The sequence below is a fragment of the Lissotriton vulgaris genome, chromosome 2_2 (genome assembly GCF_964263255.1).
Source record: "Lissotriton vulgaris chromosome 2_2, aLisVul1.2, whole genome shotgun sequence".
Taxonomy (NCBI): domain Eukaryota; kingdom Metazoa; phylum Chordata; class Amphibia; order Caudata; family Salamandridae; genus Lissotriton; species Lissotriton vulgaris.
The window spans coordinates 90,151,469-90,172,869 of record NC_141688.1 but is presented as its reverse complement, the minus strand read 5'-3'; the positions used below and the strand labels follow the sequence as shown (position 1 = coordinate 90,172,869).

At 49.1% G+C, this 21,401-nt stretch overlaps 1 protein-coding gene across 2 annotated transcripts in view; it reads left to right on the top strand.

Annotated features, from left to right (window-relative positions):
- Positions 1 to 21,401, top strand: part of CLK3 (CDC like kinase 3) — a 372,256-nt gene that overhangs the window by 225,226 nt on the left and 125,629 nt on the right. For both annotated transcript variants that reach the window (XM_086959344.1, XM_086959345.1), the window contains exons 7-11: positions 16,142 to 16,308; positions 17,452 to 17,546; positions 17,645 to 17,774; positions 18,088 to 18,170; positions 20,607 to 20,686. In XM_086959344.1, the coding sequence (XP_086815470.1) occupies positions 16,142 to 16,308; positions 17,452 to 17,546; positions 17,645 to 17,774; positions 18,088 to 18,170; positions 20,607 to 20,686 (555 nt within the window). The remainder of the gene's footprint in view (positions 1 to 16,141; positions 16,309 to 17,451; positions 17,547 to 17,644; positions 17,775 to 18,087; positions 18,171 to 20,606; positions 20,687 to 21,401) is intronic.

Genomic DNA, 21,401 nt, shown 5'->3' with positions numbered 1-21,401 from the left:
GTGCACCACTGCGCTCGCTTTTCCACTATTTGCTCCTCGTTGTCCTGCATTGTAACTTTAAGTATTAACTACATGGGAGCCGCGCTTAATATTTTAGCAGGCGCCCGGTTGTATATATTTTATTTGCTGCATAACACCCTCTCCCCACTCCGCCCCCTCCCCTGCCCGTGTCGTGAAGTCTGCACCAATGGCTAGCACTAGGAGCCTCACCTACTCCTGCGCTCTTCCTGCTTGGGGTTTCCCAACCTAGGCGTCCGTAGGCTACAGCACCAATGCCCCGTTGGGCGCTTGGCCTGCCTTCTCAGCCTTCCATGGGAGGCGACGTCCAGGCAACCTCTGCAGCACGGTCCTCAATGGCCTCTAACTCACAGCAGGATGCTTGGTTTTTTTCGGGATGGCTTCCACCGTTGGTTGTGTAATGTACTCTTTGTTCTAAATTCCAGAAGAATTGAATCTGTCTTAGACACAAATACAGACACCAATTTAAATGTTATTGAAATAAGATCATCTTTTCTCTGTCACAAACCCTTATGGAACCCACAGGACCACCACACCCACCACCACTACATCCACCACAACCACCACCCCATCCACCACCACCGCATCCACCACCACCGCATCCACCATCACCGCATCCACCACCACATCCACCACCACATCCACCATCAACAACACATCCACCATCACATCCACCACCACCACCACCACCACCTCCACCATCACCTCCACATCCACCATGACATCCACAGCCACATCCACCGCCACATCCACCACCTCCACATCCACCACCTCCACATCCACCACCACCGCATCCACCACCACCGCATCCACCACATCCACCACCACCGCATCCACCACATCCACCACCACCGCATCCACCACCACATCCACTACAACCACCACCGCATCCACCACCACATCCACTACAACCACCACCGCATCCACCACCACCACCACCGCATCCACCACCACCACCACCACCGCATCCACCACCACCGCATCCACCACCACCACCGCATCCACCACCACCGCATCCACCACCACCACCGCATCCACCAGATCCACCACCGCATCCACCACCAGATCCACCACCACCACCGCATCCACCACCAGATCCACATCCACCACCGCATCCACCACCAGATCCACATCCACCATCACATCCATCAAAACATCCACCACCACCACATCCACCATCACATCCATCACAACATCCACCACCACCACATCCACCACATCCACCATGACATCCACCGCCGCATCCACCACCGCCGCATCCACCACCGCCACATCCACCACCGCCACATCCACCACCGCCGCATCCACCACCGCCGCATCCACCACCTCCGCATCCACCACCGCCGCATCCACCACCACATCCACCGCATCCACCACCACCACATCCACCACCACATCCACCACCGCATCCACCACCTCATCCACCACCTCATCCTCCACCGCATCCACCACCACCACCACATCCACCACCACCGCATCCACCACCACCACCACCACATCCACTACAACCACCACCCCATCCACTACAACCACCACCCCATACACCACATCCACCACCACATCCACCACCACATCCACCATCGCATCCACCACCGCATCCACCATCGCATCCACCATCGCATCCACCACCGCATCCACCACCACACCCACCATGACATCCACCGCCGCACCCACTGTGGAATCCACCGTCACATCCACCATGACATCCACCGCCACATCCACCATGACATCCACCGCCACATCCACCACTGCATCCACCACCACCACATCCACCACCACCACATCCACCACCGCCACATCCACCACCACCACATCCACCACCGCCACATCCACCACCACCGCATCCACCACCACCACATCCACCACCACCACATCCACCACCACATCAACGGAAACATGGTTTTCGGAGGCCTCCCTCCCCGACATTCTTGCCATCCTTCCCCATTCTTATTATGTCCTTCGGGCTGACCGCCCCGCGGACAAGATCGGGGGGGGGTGTTGCCATGATTGTCCGATCCACTATTCAATTCCAGCTTCTCCCCCAAGCACCCATCGCTGGAGTGGACTTCCTGGTCGCTCGCTCCTCCAATCTGCTGGCACCTCTCACCGTTGTCCTTGTTTACCGCCCTCCCCTGAACATGCCCCTGTTCGTGGCTTCCCTGCAGGAACTCCTCGCCACGCTGGTGGTTAATAACTCCTCTGTCCTCCTGCTTGGGGACTTTAACTACTGGCCTGGCGATCCCAGGGAGGACTCAGCATCCAAGGACTTCACGGCCACTCTCCTCTGTCTTAACCTTAAGTCTCATGTCTTGGTCCCTACCCACAATCTTGGACACATCCTGGACCAAGTTTGGTCATCCCAGGACATAGTTTCCCCCCCCCAGTATCCTCCCATGTACATGGTCTGATCACTCACTCATTTCCTTTTCTATCACCACTGGTTCCCCTCACAAGCCCCTTCGTCCCAAGAATGTCTTCTCCCGTAGCTGGAATCGTGTTGACTTGGCCTCCCTCTCTCACTCCCTTGCTTCTTCTTCCCCAGACCTCACTGGTATTCCCCTTGATTCACAGGCCCCTGTAGTTGGTAATTGGCTTTCTTCTGCATGTTATTTAGTAGCCCCCCTCAAGTTAGTCAAGTCCATTCGCCCTCACGAGGCTCACCGTTGGTTTAGCCCGGAGCTCAAGACTCTTAAACTGGAGCTTAGACGCTCAGAGCGCCTTTGGCGCCGTAGCTACTGCCCCGACCACAAGGCCAAATACAAAATTCTTCTTAAGGAGTACAAGATGGCCATTTTGGCCACTAAGACCAAGTACTTCTCCGAACAAGTGGCGCTCTCGGCTAACAAAGCTAAAGAAATCTTCTCTCTGGTCAACAACTTGGCCACCTCTGATCGTGCTTGCCCTCACTTCACTCCCTCCCAGGCCCTCTGCTCTTCTCTTAACAACTTCTTTATCGAGAAGATTGTTAAAATTAAATCTAACATCTTGGTCACTCCTTTTACTCCTCCTCACTCTGTTCCTGTTCCCTCTGCGTCTAAACCTTCCTTCTCTTCTTTTCCCCCCCTCTCCTTGGACTCTTTTCTAGCTCTGCTCACTAAAATCAAGTCTGGCTCCCCCACTGATTGTGCCCCTGCCCGTATTCTTAAAACCCTTTTCTCTTCCTGTCCTGATACCCCTCTTTCTTTTCTTAATGCTTCTCTCTCCACTGGATTGGTCCCTTTTTCATTTAAATCTGCTATTGTTTCTCCCATTCTTAAAAAACCTGGTCTCGATTCTTCTCTTCCCTCTAACTTTAGACCTATCTCTCTTCTCCCTTATCTTGCTAAAATCCTTGAATCTTACGTTACTTCCTGTCTCTCTGTTTATGTTGAACAGAACCAGCTCCTGGCTTCTCACCAAGCCGGTTTCCGTTCGGGTCATTCGACCGAAACCGTGGTGTTAGCCGTCCTTGACGAGCTTAAAGCCAAGGCCGACGTCAACTCCCCCCAAGCTTTGATCCTCCTCGACTTGTCCGCTGCGTTTGACACGGTCGACCATAACATTCTTTTGGACCGTGTCAGCGCAGCGGGCATACGAGGTTCTGCCCTCTCCTGGATCACCTCCTTCTTGACAGGTCGTTCCCAAGCCGTTCACCTTCCCGGCTTTTCTGCTTCCCCCCTCCCGGTGCCCTGTGGGGTCCCCCAAGGTTCCTCTCTTTCTCCCCTTCTTTTCAACCTCTATATTCACCCTCTTATCTCTTCCCTTCTTGAGCTGGGGGTCTCTGTGTATAACTACGCTGATGACCTCCAGCTCGTCTTTGATCTTTCCTCTCCTTCTCACTCTTTATCCTTTTTCCACTCCACCATGGTCTTTATTTCTGGGTGGATGAGCGCCAACCACCTCAAGCTCAATCCAGATAAGACTGAGCTTGTCCTGATTGGCGGCTCATCCAGCCCCTGGTCCCCTGCTTTCTGGCCTCCCATTCTTGGCCCCCCTCCCACCCCCGTTCCCTCTGTTAAAACTTTGGGCATCAAGGTCAGACAGGACCTGTCCATGCACGGCCAGGTCAGTGCCGTGGTGTCCTCATGTTTTCTTTCCCTCCGAATGATCCGGAAAATCTCTCGTTTCTTTTCTCTTGACTCTCTTAAAATCATTATTTCTGCCCTCATCACCTCCCGCCTTGATTATGGCAACAGCTTGTTCGCCGGCATTCCTGCCTATGAAACCCGCCGCCTACAAGCTATCCAGAATCAGGCTGCCCGTCTTATCTTTCACTTGCCCAAAACCCATCATATCACTCCCGTCCTTAAATCCCTTCACTGGTTGCCCATTTTGCAGAGATCTCTGTTCAAACTAGGGTGCCTTGTTTATCGGGCCCTTGATCACTCTGCACCGGCTTTCATCAATTCTTTGATTTCCCTTCACACCCCTGCCCGCACTCTCCGTTCATCATCTTCTGCCCTCCTCACTGTTCCCCGCTTTCACAAATCTCGCACTGGTGGAACCCGTTTTTCTGTTCTTGCTCCCCGGTTCTGGAACTCCCTTCCTCTTTCTATGCGTTCGATCCCTATCTTTTCACATTTCCGTAAAGCGCTGAAAACTTTTCTGTTTGCCCTGGCCTACCCCTGCTAAACCTCCTGGCCCTGTCTGTTCGGTTCTTTAGAGCTCCCAGCGCCAGGAAGCCGTTTTGGCCATCGTGCGCTCTACAAATATTTTCATTCATTCATTCATTCATCCACCACATCCACCACTTCCACCGCATCCACCACCACATCCACCACCGCATCCACCATCGCATCCACCACCACCGCATCCACCACCGCATCCACCACCACCACATCCACCACCACATCCACCACCTCATCCACCACCTCATCCACCACCACCACATCCACCACACCCACCACCATCACTTCCACCACCACTTTCACCACATCCACAACCACCACATCACCACCACATCCACCATCACCACCACATCCACCATCACCACCACATCCACCATCACCACCACCTCCACATCCACCACCACCATATCCCCCAGATCCACCACCACCACATCTATATGTGTGTGGCTCTGTGTGTGTGTAGGTGCAAATGCAATGGTCTTGGATTTTCGTCACAATAAAATACACTGAACATAATCTTCACAAAAGTTATTTACAAACGTTTAAGCTATTGCCATTATAAATTACAATAACTTTTATTTAAGTATTAATTATTTACAAAATTAAAAGCCATTGTTATTTGTAATATCAAGACATCTAAGTCACGTAAATACAACACACATTGCATTACAAATGCTATAGGTGTCACATTTGCAAAAGTTAAAACTATTGACATTGTAACTGACAAAGCTATTAATTTTGCTACTTTCAAAACCAACACATAAATAAAAAAAGTGTCATTTACAATACCAATAGCTCAAACTTTCCTAATGCGAGACCTATTGCATTTCCAATGCTTGTTTGCATAGCCATTAGCGAGACCTAGAGTGTGGATGGCCCCTCCCCCTGAGCATCCGCCTCTGAGTCCGATGACGCTTTTTGATGGGTCCTTCCAGACTTACACGCTACGAAAGTGAGGTGAGGTTGCGTCTTATCCGGCTTCCCCATTATGAATGCCAGGAGGCACAGGCCACAGTCCTTGAATCGCACAACTCAATAGCCCTCCCCCTGAGACGCAGGGAGCACCAGCCGGGCACCCACACCCAGGAGTACCAGAAGCACAGAGTTCACCAAAATGGCAGAGTGGAGCAAGGCGCCAGTGTCCGTAGGAGCCCCCCGCAACACAGTAAGGCACAGGCACTCCCGTTAACCAACTGTAGATAGCGTGTCTTTATTAATACTGCCCAGTAGGCCGTGAGGAACGGCAGAAATGGGGGATTCACAGCAAGTTTGATGTGAAAGCGTCCAGCACGCCACTGCGCAAGTTATGGCTTCAAGACCAGCAGGGGCAGCGCCCACCCAAGGCAAACCCACATGTACAATACCACCCCTCCCCACGCCACAGACCGAAGCTTGCAGAGTACAGCACACTGCTCAGGCCCGCACCAACCTACGCAGCTACCATCCCAAGAAAGGCCGCACCCCACTCACAACTTCCCGCAACACAAGTCGATGATGGCACTCAGCTATGTCCCAAGCTCCCTGGGGGGGCCAAGCAATCTCGAGGTGCCTCTGCACCAGAGTGCAGTCTGCAGAGTTACTGCACCGATGTGTGCAGGGATGTAGGCAGGGCTCACAGGAGGCCGCCCAATGCGTCGTTACTCTCCCGCCTGCTCTCTCACGGGACCAGTCAAGTTGTCCTCCACTCACCGCCACAGGATTGCACAGCAGCTCACACACAGGGTCAGGGCACACCAGATCAGCTCCCCGGTTATTCCGCACTGTCAGCGATAGCGGGACAGCGCATGCAGCAATATCTATGGCGCAGGGGACCCTGAGACCTCACACGCCAGTGTGCCTGGCCTGGCCAGTCGCGCCGTCCCTCCGCAGCTTCACACTCAGCAGAGCCGCTCCGGTTGCAGCATGGCAGGAATCAGCAGCAGCCAGCCACCTGCACATCCAGAGCTCCCTGTGCCACTCCAGCCCCAGCAGCAGGATTGGGTGCAGACCGGATTGGGAGGGTGCACAACCTCAGCAATCTGAGCAGAAGCAGTAGGTCAGTCCAGTCCGGGGCACAGACCGCCTCCATTTTATCGCCAGGCCGCCTCAGCTCCCTCAGCAGTCCTTCTCAGAAGTGGTGCTCCCAGGCACTCCAATATTTTGCCAGTAGCTGTGGAAAGGGGGGGGGGGTGTCACTCCACGTCCAGCAGTCGAATTTTACCAGTGACGCGTCGTTATAATGCAGATTTTGGGCGGATTGTAGATCAGCCAGGCAGAGCCGCCTTAACCCCTTCCATGCTAATGACGAGCTCAGCTCGTCATGCAGTACAGTGCTCCTGTGCTCGTTGTAGGAAGGTACATCCTGACTATGGTTGCCCCCAACTTTTTGCCCTGTGTTTTAGCTGGTTTTGGACATAGTCGACCTGGGACCCTGCCAATCAGGACCCCAGGCCTACTGCTCTCTCTTTAAAATGGATTCCATGTACCCTAGGTACATTTCCAATTGGTACTGGGCCACCCTATCAGACCCTGTAACTCAGGGCATGGGTGTACCCAGGGCTGCCAGGGGCTGCAGCATGTATTATGCCACCCCTGGCTGGCCTCCTAAATTTGACACAACTGGCTGCATGTCAGCTGGGGCAAAGTCGTGTAATCACCCTTTGCTGTAGGTGTAGTATACCTATACCTAACCCTAAAATGGACACACAGATTCCTATCAGTCACTCCTATGGCAGGCCTTGACAATCCTGAAGGCAGAGTGCTTGGAATCGTGTGAGATGGTGCTCTGGCATGAGCTGAGCCTGTCTGCAGCTTGCGGAATCAAGTCCTAATAGCTGTTCCATGATATCGCATACCATATACTCTTAAGTGCATTATAATCCTCGCGGTTAAATGCTAACTTTGGTATTGCTTTATCAAAACATGTCGAGTAAGGTGTCATACGAATTGGAATACTAACCCCTCGCCAATTCTGGCGACGGGGTTAGCATTCCACCCTTCTAGAGGGACACAACATGTATGTAACTGTGAACCCCGGTTAAAGTTAACTGAAGCCTCAGCTCCACAAAATGGATGCTGCCACCACAGACACGAGTCTGACCTCCTGCTGCTGGGAGTCCTTCCAGCGAGGGAGGCCTGGACAAAGGGTTTCCTGTCCGGGGCGGTGCTAGCACCGTCCCAGACATGGTTTTGTGTATCCTGGGTAGGCAGGGCTTTTCAGGAAGGTGACTGCTGAGTGGCACCCCGGTGCTCACTACGCATAGGCCAGTCAGAACCAGTTCCAGGGGCACACCAGCCCCTGGCCTGGGGAAGTCCGGCAGGGGAGAGGGGTGTAACCACCCCCCTCCTGGTCCCACCCATAGGCAGGACCTAGTCACCGGGTCAGCCCCCTTTTTTAGTATAAAGATAGGAGCGGGCCCCCTGTTCAAATTAGATCATCTTTGGAATCAAGATACCACTTTCTTCGAAAGGACTTCACGATTTCTTCTTCAAGATTCTCCCTTGTGGCTAAGGAGTAGTCACCCTGCATCAAGCGGGCACCATCCTAAAGAACACTGCGGTCTGCTGCAAGTCCTTCATCACGAATCCGACGACCCAGCTCGACGAGACCCGGCTACCCTGGCACCTCTGACCTCTACTCACCTCTACAGCCAAGCTGAGAACCGTGAGTGCGACGAGACCTCGAGGGACCGACGATCGCCAAGACTGCACGACATCTTTACTGCAAGCCCACCGTGTCCTCCACTGGTGAGTGCTTTGGGGTCCGAGAAGCCCCGACCCTGCGCAGCTCCAGCACCCAAGGTCAGCCTCCCTGCATCTCCACGATCTGCGTGGGGCCCTTCTGCTGTTTGCTGTGCACCGCGTTGTTTGGCTACTAGCCGGCTGGCTTGTGGCCTTCTGAACGACGCCCGACGACTTCACGACTGCTGGTCTGGTTGCTCCAGACTGGCCCTTGCTTCCTTCTTGAAGAGAGGCACCCCGGACCCTCCTGGTCCACTCCAGACGCCATTTTGAGTCCACCGCGTGGGCTTGAATTTGCCAAGGCTTTGTTGCCCAATCCTGGGTCCAGCGACGCCGACAGCTTCTATCTTCGTGGGACAGCTCGATCCTCCATCCTGGTCGCCGACAACGCCTCCTGGTCCGTGAGATCTTCGAGCTCCAGCGTCACCCACTCACCTTGTCGAGGTGGCTACCATCCGGTGCCCTCCTGGTGCCCACTGACTACTGGCTAGTAGTCTCGAACTTGGTCCCCTCTGCTTTCAGGCGTCATCTATCTTCGAGATCCAGGCTTGGATCCAACTGAACTTTCTTCACTGGTCACCGGCCAGCATCTTTTCTTCCGGCTCCTGGTCCGTCTACGAGGATTCCCGACGTCTTTTCAGACCTATGCAGCTGCAGCCCCTGGGCTAGGTAACTTTGGCATTTCGGTGCCCCAGCATAGCCTCACTATCCAAGGGTCAGAATCTACTTTCGTTTTCTCCCTACCAGGTCGGGTTCGCCCGAGAACACTAACTTTCTAATTCCTAGCTACCATAGACTTTTGTCCGCATCTCGCGTGAGAGTGCACACACTGCACCCGAGTCCCCTAGGCCTCCTAGAAGTAATCTAACGATTCCCTAGTCAAGTCCTAGCGATTCCAAAAGCTATTAGTACTGTACTTACCTGCTAGGAATTTCACATTCCACTTTCAGAGTATATGGTTTTCCGTGCCCCTCGGGCATTTGTATATACTGTGCTAACTTAAGTATTTTTGTAAGAGTTTTGGTTTGTGCTTAGTACCCTGTCCTCATAAAGAGTACAGGGCTGTTGTGATCTTTAATAAATAACTGTTTATTTTCATAACACTTGTGTGGTGTCCTTTCACTTGGTGTTCAAGGGGTATATGTGTGGTAAACAGCTGGCTTAACACGCCCTCTCGAGTCTTTAGCCTTAGACTGCTCATATCCATGCTACTAGGATAGCTGGTCTATAAGGTTGACTTACAACCAATCATCAATAAGGGTTGCTGGACTGATACATAGTGTTCACTAGAATAGTGAGCACTGCATATCAGGCCACCTTCTCACATTGGTGAGCAGCGGTTGGGATTTGAGCTTGCTGTTGTTTTACCACACGTATCCTAAGAATATCTTGTTGAAAGATCACATAAAGTACTGTTAGGTACATATAACTAAAGCTTAGAATACTCTGAGTTCTACTGAACCAGCTGTTGTAGCTCCTCAAGGCTTAGCACACCTTGGCTGCAACTCTAGCAAGGGATCAGTAGGTAACACATAGTGTAGGTAGGTGCATCACTTACACCACACTAGAAACAGCATGTCAGACAAAGGTGGAAACTCTGAGTCTCCCCTTGTGTCAGTGGACCCTCCACAGGTCATCACTTCTAAATATGCTGCTCTTAGCTTCCATGAGATGAGACAAGTGTGTACTCTCAGGAAACTAAAACAGGGGTCTAACCCCACAACTTCCTTTCTGATTGGTCTCTTAGAGACTTATGATGCCAGGAAAGCTGAGAAACTTTTTAGCTCTCCTAATCCAGTTGGGAATATGCCCTCCTTACAGGGACCCTTTGATAGCCAGGAACATCCCCTCCAGGAAGCAGATGATGCTGGGGAGGAGGATGAGGATGATGACCAGTTGTCAGGGGATGAGGCAGATAAGGGACAGGTAGAAGTCAGAAGACTAACCAGGTCCAACTTAAGCAGACATGAGATTGGTACTGGGGGACCCCTGGGCCCACTCTCAGGTCAGCTTAACATTGGGAATGGACGAGTTAGGTCTCTATCAAGAGGCTCTAACAGATCCTTTCGAACCAATGGCTCTCTCGACTCTTCTCACAGAGGGATGTCTTCCCCTAAGAGGAGAGTGTATGAAGCTGAAGAAAGGGCAGTCAAACTGAGGATTGAAAGGGAAGAACTTGCCCTGGCCAAAGAGAGACTTGCCCTTGCTAGAGAGCAAGAATTATGTGGGCTACAGCCCACTGGTGGCAGCAATAATCCTAGCAATAGGGAAAGGAGTTTTGATACAAAGCACCTGAATAAGATAGTGCCCCCTTTAAAGAAGGGGATAACATCCACAAATGGATTACTGCTTTGGAGAGAGCCTGCACTGTGCAGGGTGTTCCCCAAAGTCAGTGGGCAGCTATCTTGTGGCTCTCCTTTGATGGTAAAGGTAGAGATAAGCTCCTCACCACAAGGGTGGAGGATGCTAACAATTACAAAATCTTGAAGAATACACTGGTTGATGGGTTTGGTTTAACCACTGAACAATACAGGATGCTGTTCAGAGACACCCAGAAAACTCAGTCTCAAGATTGGACTGACTTTGTTGATTGTGCCACTAAGGCTTTTGAAGGCTGGCTACTGGGTAGTAAGGTTACTGATTTTAAAGGATTGTATAATCTAATTATGAGGGAGCAAATCTTAAATAATTGTCAGAACCAGTTATTACATCAGCACCTGGTAGACACTGATCTGACCTCTCCACAGGAATTGGGTAAGAGGGCAGACAAATGGGTCAGAACCAGGGTCAGGCCTAAAAACCAGGGTGGTGACCAGAAAAAGGAATCAACCAAGCCTCAAGAGAAGGGTGGGGATAAATCCACAGAGAAGACTTCCCAAGGGCCCCAAAACTCCAACAAGGGTGGTGGGTCCCAGAACACTCCTTCAGAACAGAAGAAACCTTATTGCCATACCTGTAAACAGGTGGGTCATTACAAAAGTGATGCCAGTTGCCCTAAAAATGGTAATAAGGGAAATATACCCCCAGGTAATACTCCTAAACCTCCTGTTACCACTAGTGGTAATCCCCCAGGTGGTGGGAGTGCCCCCAAGAATGTGGTGGGCATTACTTTGGGCAATCAGGAGGACTATGGCCTAGCCAGGTTCCCTGACCACACTCTTGTCTGTGAGACTGGCATGGGGTTTGCCAACTTCACTACTGGACCCCACATTTTGGGAAAGTATAGACAAGAAGTTTTATTGAATGGTCAGAAAGTTGAGGCATTCAGAGACACAGGGGCCAGCCTCACCATGGTGAGTGACCATCTGGTCCCCTCTGCTCAACTGACCCCTGGTTTTACTTATCATGTGACAGACATTCATGGAATGAAGAGAAGGCATCCCATGGCAGTAGTCAAGCTCAGCTGGGGTAATGTCACAGGGCCCATGAGAGTGGCAGTGACAGATAACCTACCTGTAGATTGCTTACTGGGGAATGACCTGGAACTCTCAGCATGGGCTGAGGTGGAACAAGAAACTCATTCCAGAATGATAGGCCTATCCAGACAGGTTAGTGGGGCAGTAATAGCTACAGCCCCAGTCCAAGCACCAGTCCTCCCTGAAAAGGTTGGAAGGGCAGTGGTAGCCACTGCCCAGGCTCAGACAGACTTTCCAGAGCAGGATAGGAGGGCTGTGACAGTCACAGCCCAAACACAAACTGAGTGCCCTCCTGAAAAGGCTGGCAAGGTTGAAATGGTCTCAGCCTCTACTCAAACAGATAGTGAGGTTGTGAAGCCTGAAACAATGGATCACTCCACTCAAACAGAGAGCATTGAGGAGGAAGAAGTCTTCCCCCTCCCAGACACTAGGTAAGAGCCAGCCTCCTCAGGGAACTGACTCTACCCCTGTTGAAGGAACTGCCCCAGAGGTAGTCAGGCCTAGCCTGGCAGAGCCCCTGATGGCAGTGGACCCTTCCCAGGTGGGACCCAGTCTGGAGCAGGTAACCTGCACCTCTCTACCCTGCCTCAGTCAGCCCAGGGCTGAAGAGGTCAGGGAGGCCAGTGGTGGACCCCAAAGGGCCCCCTGTCCAAAAGAACCCCTTAATCAGCAGATTAGGATCACTGAAGCTGGTAAACCTAGCCAAGTGAAAATAGAACAGACTCCTGAGGGATCCCCCTTAAAAGTAGTTAGGGAACTCCCACAGCTGGACACTGTTGGGCACAGCCAAACATGGGGCCTAAAAACCCCAGACCTGACCTGTCCCTCCAGTAAGCCAAACAGAGGGACTCAGCCTCCAGCTTTAGGTAGCCAGAGGCTGACCCTGAGAGCTCAGTGCATCTCAGCTAAAGAAAGAAAGGCACACATGATGAATGGTGATTGGAGGAAGTTGAGCCCAAAGGTAGAGGAGCCTCACTTCAGTACTCCATCCCAGCATCAGCCTTCTTCTTTCCCAAGACACTCCAGAGACAGAGATTCCCTATGGTGGAGACCCTCAGATACCCTTAGGGTGAGGGGTTGCCTAGTGGACCATGACACAGGGGGAAACCAAGCCAGAGCTGGTCCTTCCTTATATGGCCACTTAGGTAATAGAGGCTTACCTGGACAAGGATAGCCTTATCTCCTTTCGTTTGGGGGGGGGGGGGGGGGGGGGGGGGTTGTGTAGGAAGGTACATCCTGACTATGGTTGCCCCCAACTTTTTGCCCTGTGTTTTAGCTGGTTTTGGACATAGTCGACCTGGGACCCTGCCAATCAGGACCCCAGGCATACTGCTCTCTCTTTAAAATGGATTCCATGTACCCTAGGTACATTTCCAATTGGTACTGGGCCACCCTATCAGACCCTGTAACTCAGGGCATGGGTGTACCCAGGGCTGCTTGGGGCTGCAGCATGTATTATGCCACCCCTGGCTGGCCTCCTAAATTTGACACAACTGGCTGCATGTCAGCTGGGGCAAAGTCGTGTAATCACCCTTTGCTGTAGGTGTAGTATACCTATACCTAACCCTAAAATGGACACACAGATTCCTATCAGTCACTCCTATGGCAGGCCTTGACAATCCTGAAGGCAGAGTGCTTGGAATCGTGTGAGATGGTGCTCTGGCATGAGCTGAGCCTGTCTGCAGCTTGCGGAATCAAGTCCTAATAGCTGTTCCATGATATCGCATACATATACTCTTAAGTGCATTATAATCCTCGCGGTTAAATGCTAACTTTGGTATTGCTTTATCAAAACATGTCGAGTAAGGTGTCATACGAATTGGAATACTAACCCCTCGCCAATTCTGGCGACGGGGTTAGCGTTCCACCCTTCTAGAGGGACACGACATGTATGTAACTGTGAACCCCGGTTAAAGTTAACTGAAGCCTCAGCTCCACAAAATGGATGCTGCCACCACAGACACGAGTCTGACCTCCTGCTGCTGGGAGTCCTTCCAGCGAGGGAGGCCTGGACAAAGGGTTTCCTGTCCGGGGCGGTGCTAGCACCGTCCCAGACATGGTTTTGTGTATCCTGGGTAGGCAGGGCTTTTCAGGAAGGTGACTACTGAGTGGCACCCCGGTGCTCACTACGCATAGGCCAGTCAGAACCAGTTCCAGGGGCACACCAGCCCCTGGCCTGGGGAAGTCCGGCAGGGGAGAGGGGTGTAACCACCCCCCTCCTGGTCCCACCCATAGGCAGGACCTAGTCACCGGGTCAGCCCCCTTTTTTAGTATAAAGATAGGAGCGGGCCCCCTGTTCAAATTAGATCATCTTTGGAATCAAGATACCACTTTCTTCGAAAGGACTTCACGATTTCTTCTTCAAGATTCTCCCTTGTGGCTAAGGAGTAGTCACCCTGCATCAAGCGGGCACCATCCTAAAGAACACTGCGGTCTGCTGCAAGTCCTTCATCACGAATCCGACGACCCAGCTCGACGAGACCCGGCTACCCTGGCACCTCTGACCTCTACTCACCTCTACAGCCAAGCTGAGAACCGTGAGTGCGACGAGACCTCGAGGGACCGACGATCGCCAAGACTGCACGACATCTTTACTGCAAGCCCACCGTGTCCTCCACTGGTGAGTGCTTTGGGGTCCGAGAAGCCCCGACCCTGCGCAGCTCCAGCACCCAAGGTCAGCCTCCCTGCATCTCCACGATCTGCGTGGGGCCCTTCTGCTGTTTGCTGTGCACCGCGTTGTTTGGCTACTAGCCGGCTGGCTTGTGGCCTTCTGAACGACGCCCGACGACTTCACGACTGCTGGTCTGGTTGCTCCAGACTGGCCCTTGCTTCCTTCTTGAAGAGAGGCACCCCGGACCCTCCTGGTCCACTCCAGACGCCATTTTGAGTCCACCGCGTGGGCTTGAATTTGCCAAGGCTTTGTTGCCCAATCCTGGGTCCAGCGACGCCGACAGCTTCTATCTTCGTGGGACAGCTCGATCCTCCATCCTGGTCGCCGACAACGCCTCCTGGTCCGTGAGATCTTCGAGCTCCAGCGTCACCCACTCACCTTGTCGAGGTGGCTACCATCCGGTGCCCTCCTGGTGCCCACTGACTACTGGCTAGTAGTCTCGAACTTGGTCCCCTCTGCTTTCAGGCGTCATCTATCTTCGAGATCCAGGCTTGGATCCAACTGAACTTTCTTCACTGGTCACCGGCCAGCATCTTTTCTTCCGGCTCCTGGTCCGTCTACGAGGATTCCCGACGTCTTTTCAGACCTATGCAGCTGCAGCCCCTGGGCTAGGTAACTTTGGCATTTCGGTGCCCCAGCATAGCCTCACTATCCAAGGGTCAGAATCTACTTTCGTTTTCTCCCTACCAGGTCGGGTTCGCCCGAGAACACTAACTTTCTAATTCCTAGCTACCATAGACTTTTGTCCGCATCTCGCGTGAGAGTGCACACACTGCACCCGAGTCCCCTAGGCCTCCTAGAAGTAATCTAACGATTCCCTAGTCAAGTCCTAGCGATTCCAAAAGCTATTAGTACTGTACTTACCTGCTAGGAATTTCACATTCCACTTTCAGAGTATATGGTTTTCCGTGCCCCTCGGGCATTTGTATATACTGTGCTAACTTAAGTATTTTTGTAAGAGTTTTGGTTTGTGCTTAGTACCCTGTCCTCATAAAGAGTACAGGGCTGTTGTGATCTTTAATAAATAACTGTTTATTTTCATAACACTTGTGTGGTGTCCTTTCACTTGGTGTTCAAGGGGTATATGTGTGGTAAACAGCTGGCTTAACACGCCCTCTCGAGTCTTTAGCCTTAGACTGCTCGTATCCATGCTACTAGGATAGCTGGTCTATAAGGTTGACTTACAACCAATCATCAATAAGGGTTGCTGGACTGATACATAGTGTTCACTAGAATAGTGAGCACTGCATATCAGGCCACCTTCTCACACTCGTGACGAGCTGAGGGGATTCAAAGGCACTCAGCACAGCAGAGGGATCCTCGGCAGCAGCCATGTGGTTAATGTGCGGCCATTTCGCCTGACTCTCTCTATCTAGCGCCCCACCTCTCTGACCAGCTTTGATGTCTATCAACAAGTTGCCTACGTTCACACAGACAATGTAGAGAATGGGGAATGTCTGACTTGTAACCTCTGCCATTTTTAGAGCAGCTTGTAGTTAATTCCTTAGTGATGCTCAAGAGGTGCAAACGGGATTTCACTGTTCAACAACTGTTCTGGGTTCTTCCTGCACTGTTTGGGAAACCAGTGTTACAAAAGAATTATTGGTGGCCAGTAATTTGTTTCTCTCAGTCTTTGCTCTGTGGTTTGAGCTGCAGCATCTGTAAATCAGACTGCTGCAAACTTTACTCATTATCTCCATCTTTTCTAGCATGTGCGTTCTGATGTCCGATTGGTTCAACTTCCATGGTCATGTCTGCATCGCCTTCGAACTGCTGGGGAAGAACACCTTCGAATTTCTGAAAGAGAACAATTTTGTGCCGTACCCCCTAAGTCACGTACGGCACATGGCATACCAGCTGTGCCAAGCCTTGAGATGTAAGTTTGAATCTGCACAGCTTGACTATAGGGGCAATTCCCTTAAACACATGTTAGTTGTTATGACTGCCAAAGGTCTAATATTGTGTTGGCTCCCTTAAAGTAGTTCAGACTGTGTGTCGTGAATACTGGTTTGGGCAGCCATTTCTTTCCCTTGTGAACGTTTTCTTGTGTTACTTCAAAAAATAATTTAGGAACTGGAAAGACCATGTGAAAGGCTGTTGAGCTTAGGTGATTCTGTCCTTCAGCCTTCGATAAAATTAAATGATTAGTGTAGAAAATTCTTGTGTCAAGGACTCTTCCCGTTTGATTCGAATAAGTGGCCTTTTTGGTATAGTTTACTACATGTATATGCTTGCCTTTTGATTTTTTTTTTCCTTCACATTTTGCCAGTAAATGTGTTTGTAACTTGCAAACTTTTCAGTAAGCCTCAAGATGTTTCTGAAAAAGGTGTATTCTTTACCAGTTCACTGTGAGCATGTATTATTAAATAATAGTCTTATTTGCGGAACTGAGATTGTAGATTTTCCTTGGTTGCCTGGAAATATTTAATCTATCTACATTATAAGGTGTGATACATTATTCTTCCAGACAGAATACAGATATATAAGTAGTCTGGAAATTCTACTTGGATAGCATGCCAAGTTACCCACATGAGCTGTGGGAATCCTACTAAAAGTTGGGGCTCTTATTTCAAATAGAAACTTTACAGTGATTTTTAGGGACAATGTTGCACCTGCCAAATGGACCTGATAACATGTTACATGTAGCCTAAAAAATAGACTTAGGATGGGGATAGAAGAGGGAAATTAGTTTAGCGAAATGGTGTTGAGAAGGGGTAGATGGAGGCTTTGTAAAGTTGTTACCAAGGAAGTCTGACGAGAAAAAGAGTCAGCAGACAAACGGGGCGCAGCCTGTATTGCTTTAGTATAGTAGGGGGCAGAAAATGGACAAATGGGTGGTTTAGAGCAAGCCAAAGCTTGGGACCAGGACGGAAGGGTGCATTAAGTAAACCCTAAAGGATTCAAGGAGGTGGATGGTCTTTATTAAATTCTTGGCTACTCAGTCGAATTGATGTCCATTTTCTTTCTGTTTTGTGGAATAACTCTTGTTCAGAAAATGTATTACATTATTCTTTTACAGTTTTGCATGACAACCAGCTCACCCACACTGACCTCAAACCTGAAAATATCCTGTTTGTGAACTCTGCTTTCAGTACTTTGTACAACGAGAGAAAGGTATGTTCTTGGGCACCACTAGATGGTGGAGGCATACATTATTAGTAATTTAAGTATGTAATTCCTTGCATATTTCTGAAATCTATATTATTCTGCAGAAATGTGAAGAAAGGGTGCTAAAGAACTCCAGTATCCGGGTTGCTGATTTTGGCAGTGCAACCTTTGATTATGAGCATCATACCACCATTGTGGCCACTCGCCATTATCGCCCGCCTGAAGTCATCTTGGGTGAGAATCCTCCCATACAGATTCTCCTGACTTTTTCCAGACAATAACATGTTGCTTTCCTTCCTTAGGAGTTCTAAATTTTCTGTATTCTCGCTTAATAACCACTTAGAATTATTTTGTTCCAATACACTACTCTGATACTGTCTTTAGAATGTTTATGCTTGAGAACAGTTCTTTTGGTGAGACTAGCCCTCACACTGATTTCCACTCTGTTTCTATACCCCATTAACGTCCTTCTCCCTCGACAGAATATATGTTAGCGTGAGCCTGCTCAAATGACCTTTACTAAAGTCAGCTTCTCTAACTGTTGCAGAGGTGGGCTGGGCGCAGCCTTGTGATGTGTGGGGGATCGGCTGCATCCTTTTTGAGTACTACCGCGGCTTCACTCTCTTTCAGGTACAGTACAAACATGAAATACTGAGCCAGCACAGAAGCCCTTTTCTTTCCCCTTCCCTACATTATTCTTCAAAGAAGAAACTCGTGTTCATGTCATTTTAAGACCTGATCAATCTTGTTTTGTTTGGTCTACATCTTTATTACTGTGCCAGTGGTGGGCCCTTTGTCTGCAGTATGGGGAACATTTCCATTTTGGTTTTCTTAATATATTAATTTGATATACTAAATCTGTCCTCTGACAAATGTCTGGTGCGCTCAAAATAGAAACACCATTTATTCTTTCGCCCACCAATATACCCAAATGCATCATTGGTCTTGTGGGCCGTGAGCAGTTGTTGGGCCCCTTACAGCAATTTTATAGGTTCCCATCTATTTCAAGGTCAAATTCAGTTATCGCTTCAATTTATTTATTTGAAACAGCATTTTGTTTTCAATTAAAAACATAAAGCACTAGTTACCAGGGTACGGTACAAAAAATGAATAATGCACTACGACAGTGCATTGTAAATAGGTTTTAAAAAAATTACAAGCAAGCACATGCATATAATAGGGTGAAATTGAGTCGAGCAAGTACATATAATAGGTTAAAAATTACAAGCAAGAACCTATAACATGGTAAAAAATTGCAGGCAGTACAGTCTGAGTGCAAAACATATTCAAACATATCATTAGGCCACTACAGCTTCTAAATAGCAAACATCAACTCCCTCACCTACAGTTTCCCCTTGCCAAGCTGCCATTTGTAGTGCTCCACAGTTGCCAACATCGTCCAAGTTCACTACAGTAGTTCCAAATCTTGCCCAAGATGATCCATGCAAGGTTAGTTGTTACCACACTCCAGGTCCTCCTGAGAAATCAAGGAGCTATTTGACATCTGAGTGTCATCTTTCGGGGCCAACAAGCAATCCACAAGGTGTTGCCATGCTATAGCCCTATCAATTGTTCCCCTTCCCTCTTTACAGCTTTCAAAACAACACAGCATTCTTATAACTCGAATTTATATGTACTGCAAACCTTGCAAACAGATCCCCCTCATTGTTTGCCTCTCCACATCAATTTAGCCAAAATGGGTTATCCACAGCGGCCTTGTAAGTTGCTCCCAGATACCTGCTTATATCGCTTTGGTGGCAAATTGCGAGGGATCATCAACCACCTCAACTTAAATTCATGAGTAGGATTAAACTCTCCATACAGAATAATCCTCTTTTTACTATTCATTGCGGTGCCTGCTGCATAATTCCTTTTTTATAGTACTGAAGTAGCACATTACTAATACACTGCCTGAGCCCAATGAACTCTTTGTTGTAAACAGTTTTTACAAGTACTGCCAACTGTTTGGTACCTACTGTCTATGCTTAAAATAGTCATGACTCTATCATTGTAGTATATACGCAAAAGCCAGTGCACACTAACTAAATCCATTACACAGATTTCCAAATCAAATTGTCACTGGTGCTGAAACCTGATTCTTTGAATGTATCACATTAGCCTTTATGATGAGAACAGATTGGCTCTTGGACTTATCAGGGTTATTCCATTCCTGGAAAAAATGCGATCAAATCCGCTTCCACTCAGGATGGAACGCCACTTGTTCCTTTTATTGGGCCACACTATCTTCAAAACCAGCGGCATCCTTTCCAAAGCCATCAGGATCTTCACCCCCTCCTTTCTCACTGATTAGGTAATCATTTCAGGTGTCTCTCGGCACACCAGCAGTCAGGACAGAGGAGAGTAAAAACTGAAAAAAACAAGAAACAGGCTGGTAGTACGTACGCAGGATCTAGAACAACAACCCATTCTGCACCAGGACCACCCTATCCCTTCTCCAATTTAGGAAAGAGTTGAATTCCGACCTTTTTAAAGTTAACTGCATCATAATGCATTAGGTCTTCAAGAATTCTGCAACCACTTACACCATTTTATTTACACACAAACATTTTACTATTTTCTACCACAAACCAACCTTCGTTCCTCCATGTTAATTGAGAAAGATGTTCTGCCCTTCCTTGTTTGGTTTTATACTCGCCTGTACTAAATTATTTTCTTTAGTGAACTCTACAGCCTGCACACTTGAGGTACTCTAGGTTTTTACTTTGCGGTTCACAAAAAATTGAATTTACAATATAGAGTGTGGGGGTTGGTCCTGTCCATACTACTCTGCCTATGCAGAAACTGAAAGATGTGGCAGCGATAAGGGAGAGTTGGTCAATTTACTTGTATATGTGTATATGTGTTTTGAAAAAGGTTCATCTTGTTCCTATTTCTTTGCCTTCCCTCCCATTTGCTTTAATGCAGCTAAGTTCAAGTGCTTGATTCACGTTTTTTAAAATAACCAACAAATAAATAATAGTACATTACTGCATTCTCAACTGTATTCTCTGCCTTATTTGAGTCCTATCCACCAGGACGGAAGTAATGTTTTTTTCTACTTCACAGACGCATGAAAACCGTGAACACTTGGTTATGATGGAAAAGTTCCTTGGACCATTACCAACACGTATGATCCGCAAAACAAGGTGGGAGTCGCCATGGATACCCTACCCTCTTCCTGATATCGAGTGATTTTTTTTTTAGTAGGAACAGTTGACGTGGATGGTTTACCATTTCAGCGTATTGCCTGTTAAGAATTCAGTTTTGTTGTTTCTATTGATTTAATCCCAAATCCTTGACTTTGACTATTGTCTATTGACAGAGTATCCTGCGCAAATGGCAGCCAAAATATGACCAATCTACTTCCTAAATGTTTTTGTAATTCATGATTTATTTAATTATTCTAAAGACATGTCAAAAGGTAATTTTACCACTATTTTTTAAATTTGAATTGGTCTCATTAAAGTAGCCCTTATCTGAAAGAGACTATTAGTTATAGATTCCTTACCTTAGAATTAGCCCCAGGCGTGAGATTGGATCTGGAGAATTTTTTCTCAGCAATACCCCTGCACTTCAGGTGGTGGCATCAGTCGACTCCGCATCAACGTTCGTCGTTGGCGCCAGGATGACGTCTCCGTATCTACATAGACGCCGCCCCTGCGCGCTGACGTCCATTCTTTCTATTTAAGCGCCAGTCAGAGCAGATCCAGAGAGCGGTACCCTTAGTCACTTTTTGACTAACCTTTTTGACTTTTATTGATCTCTTTTTTGAAGTTGTTTAGACTCCTGGTACACAAGGGATGTCAAGTCTTCGACCTGGCTTCAAGACTTGTGACTCCTGTCACAAGCTGATGTCGGTCA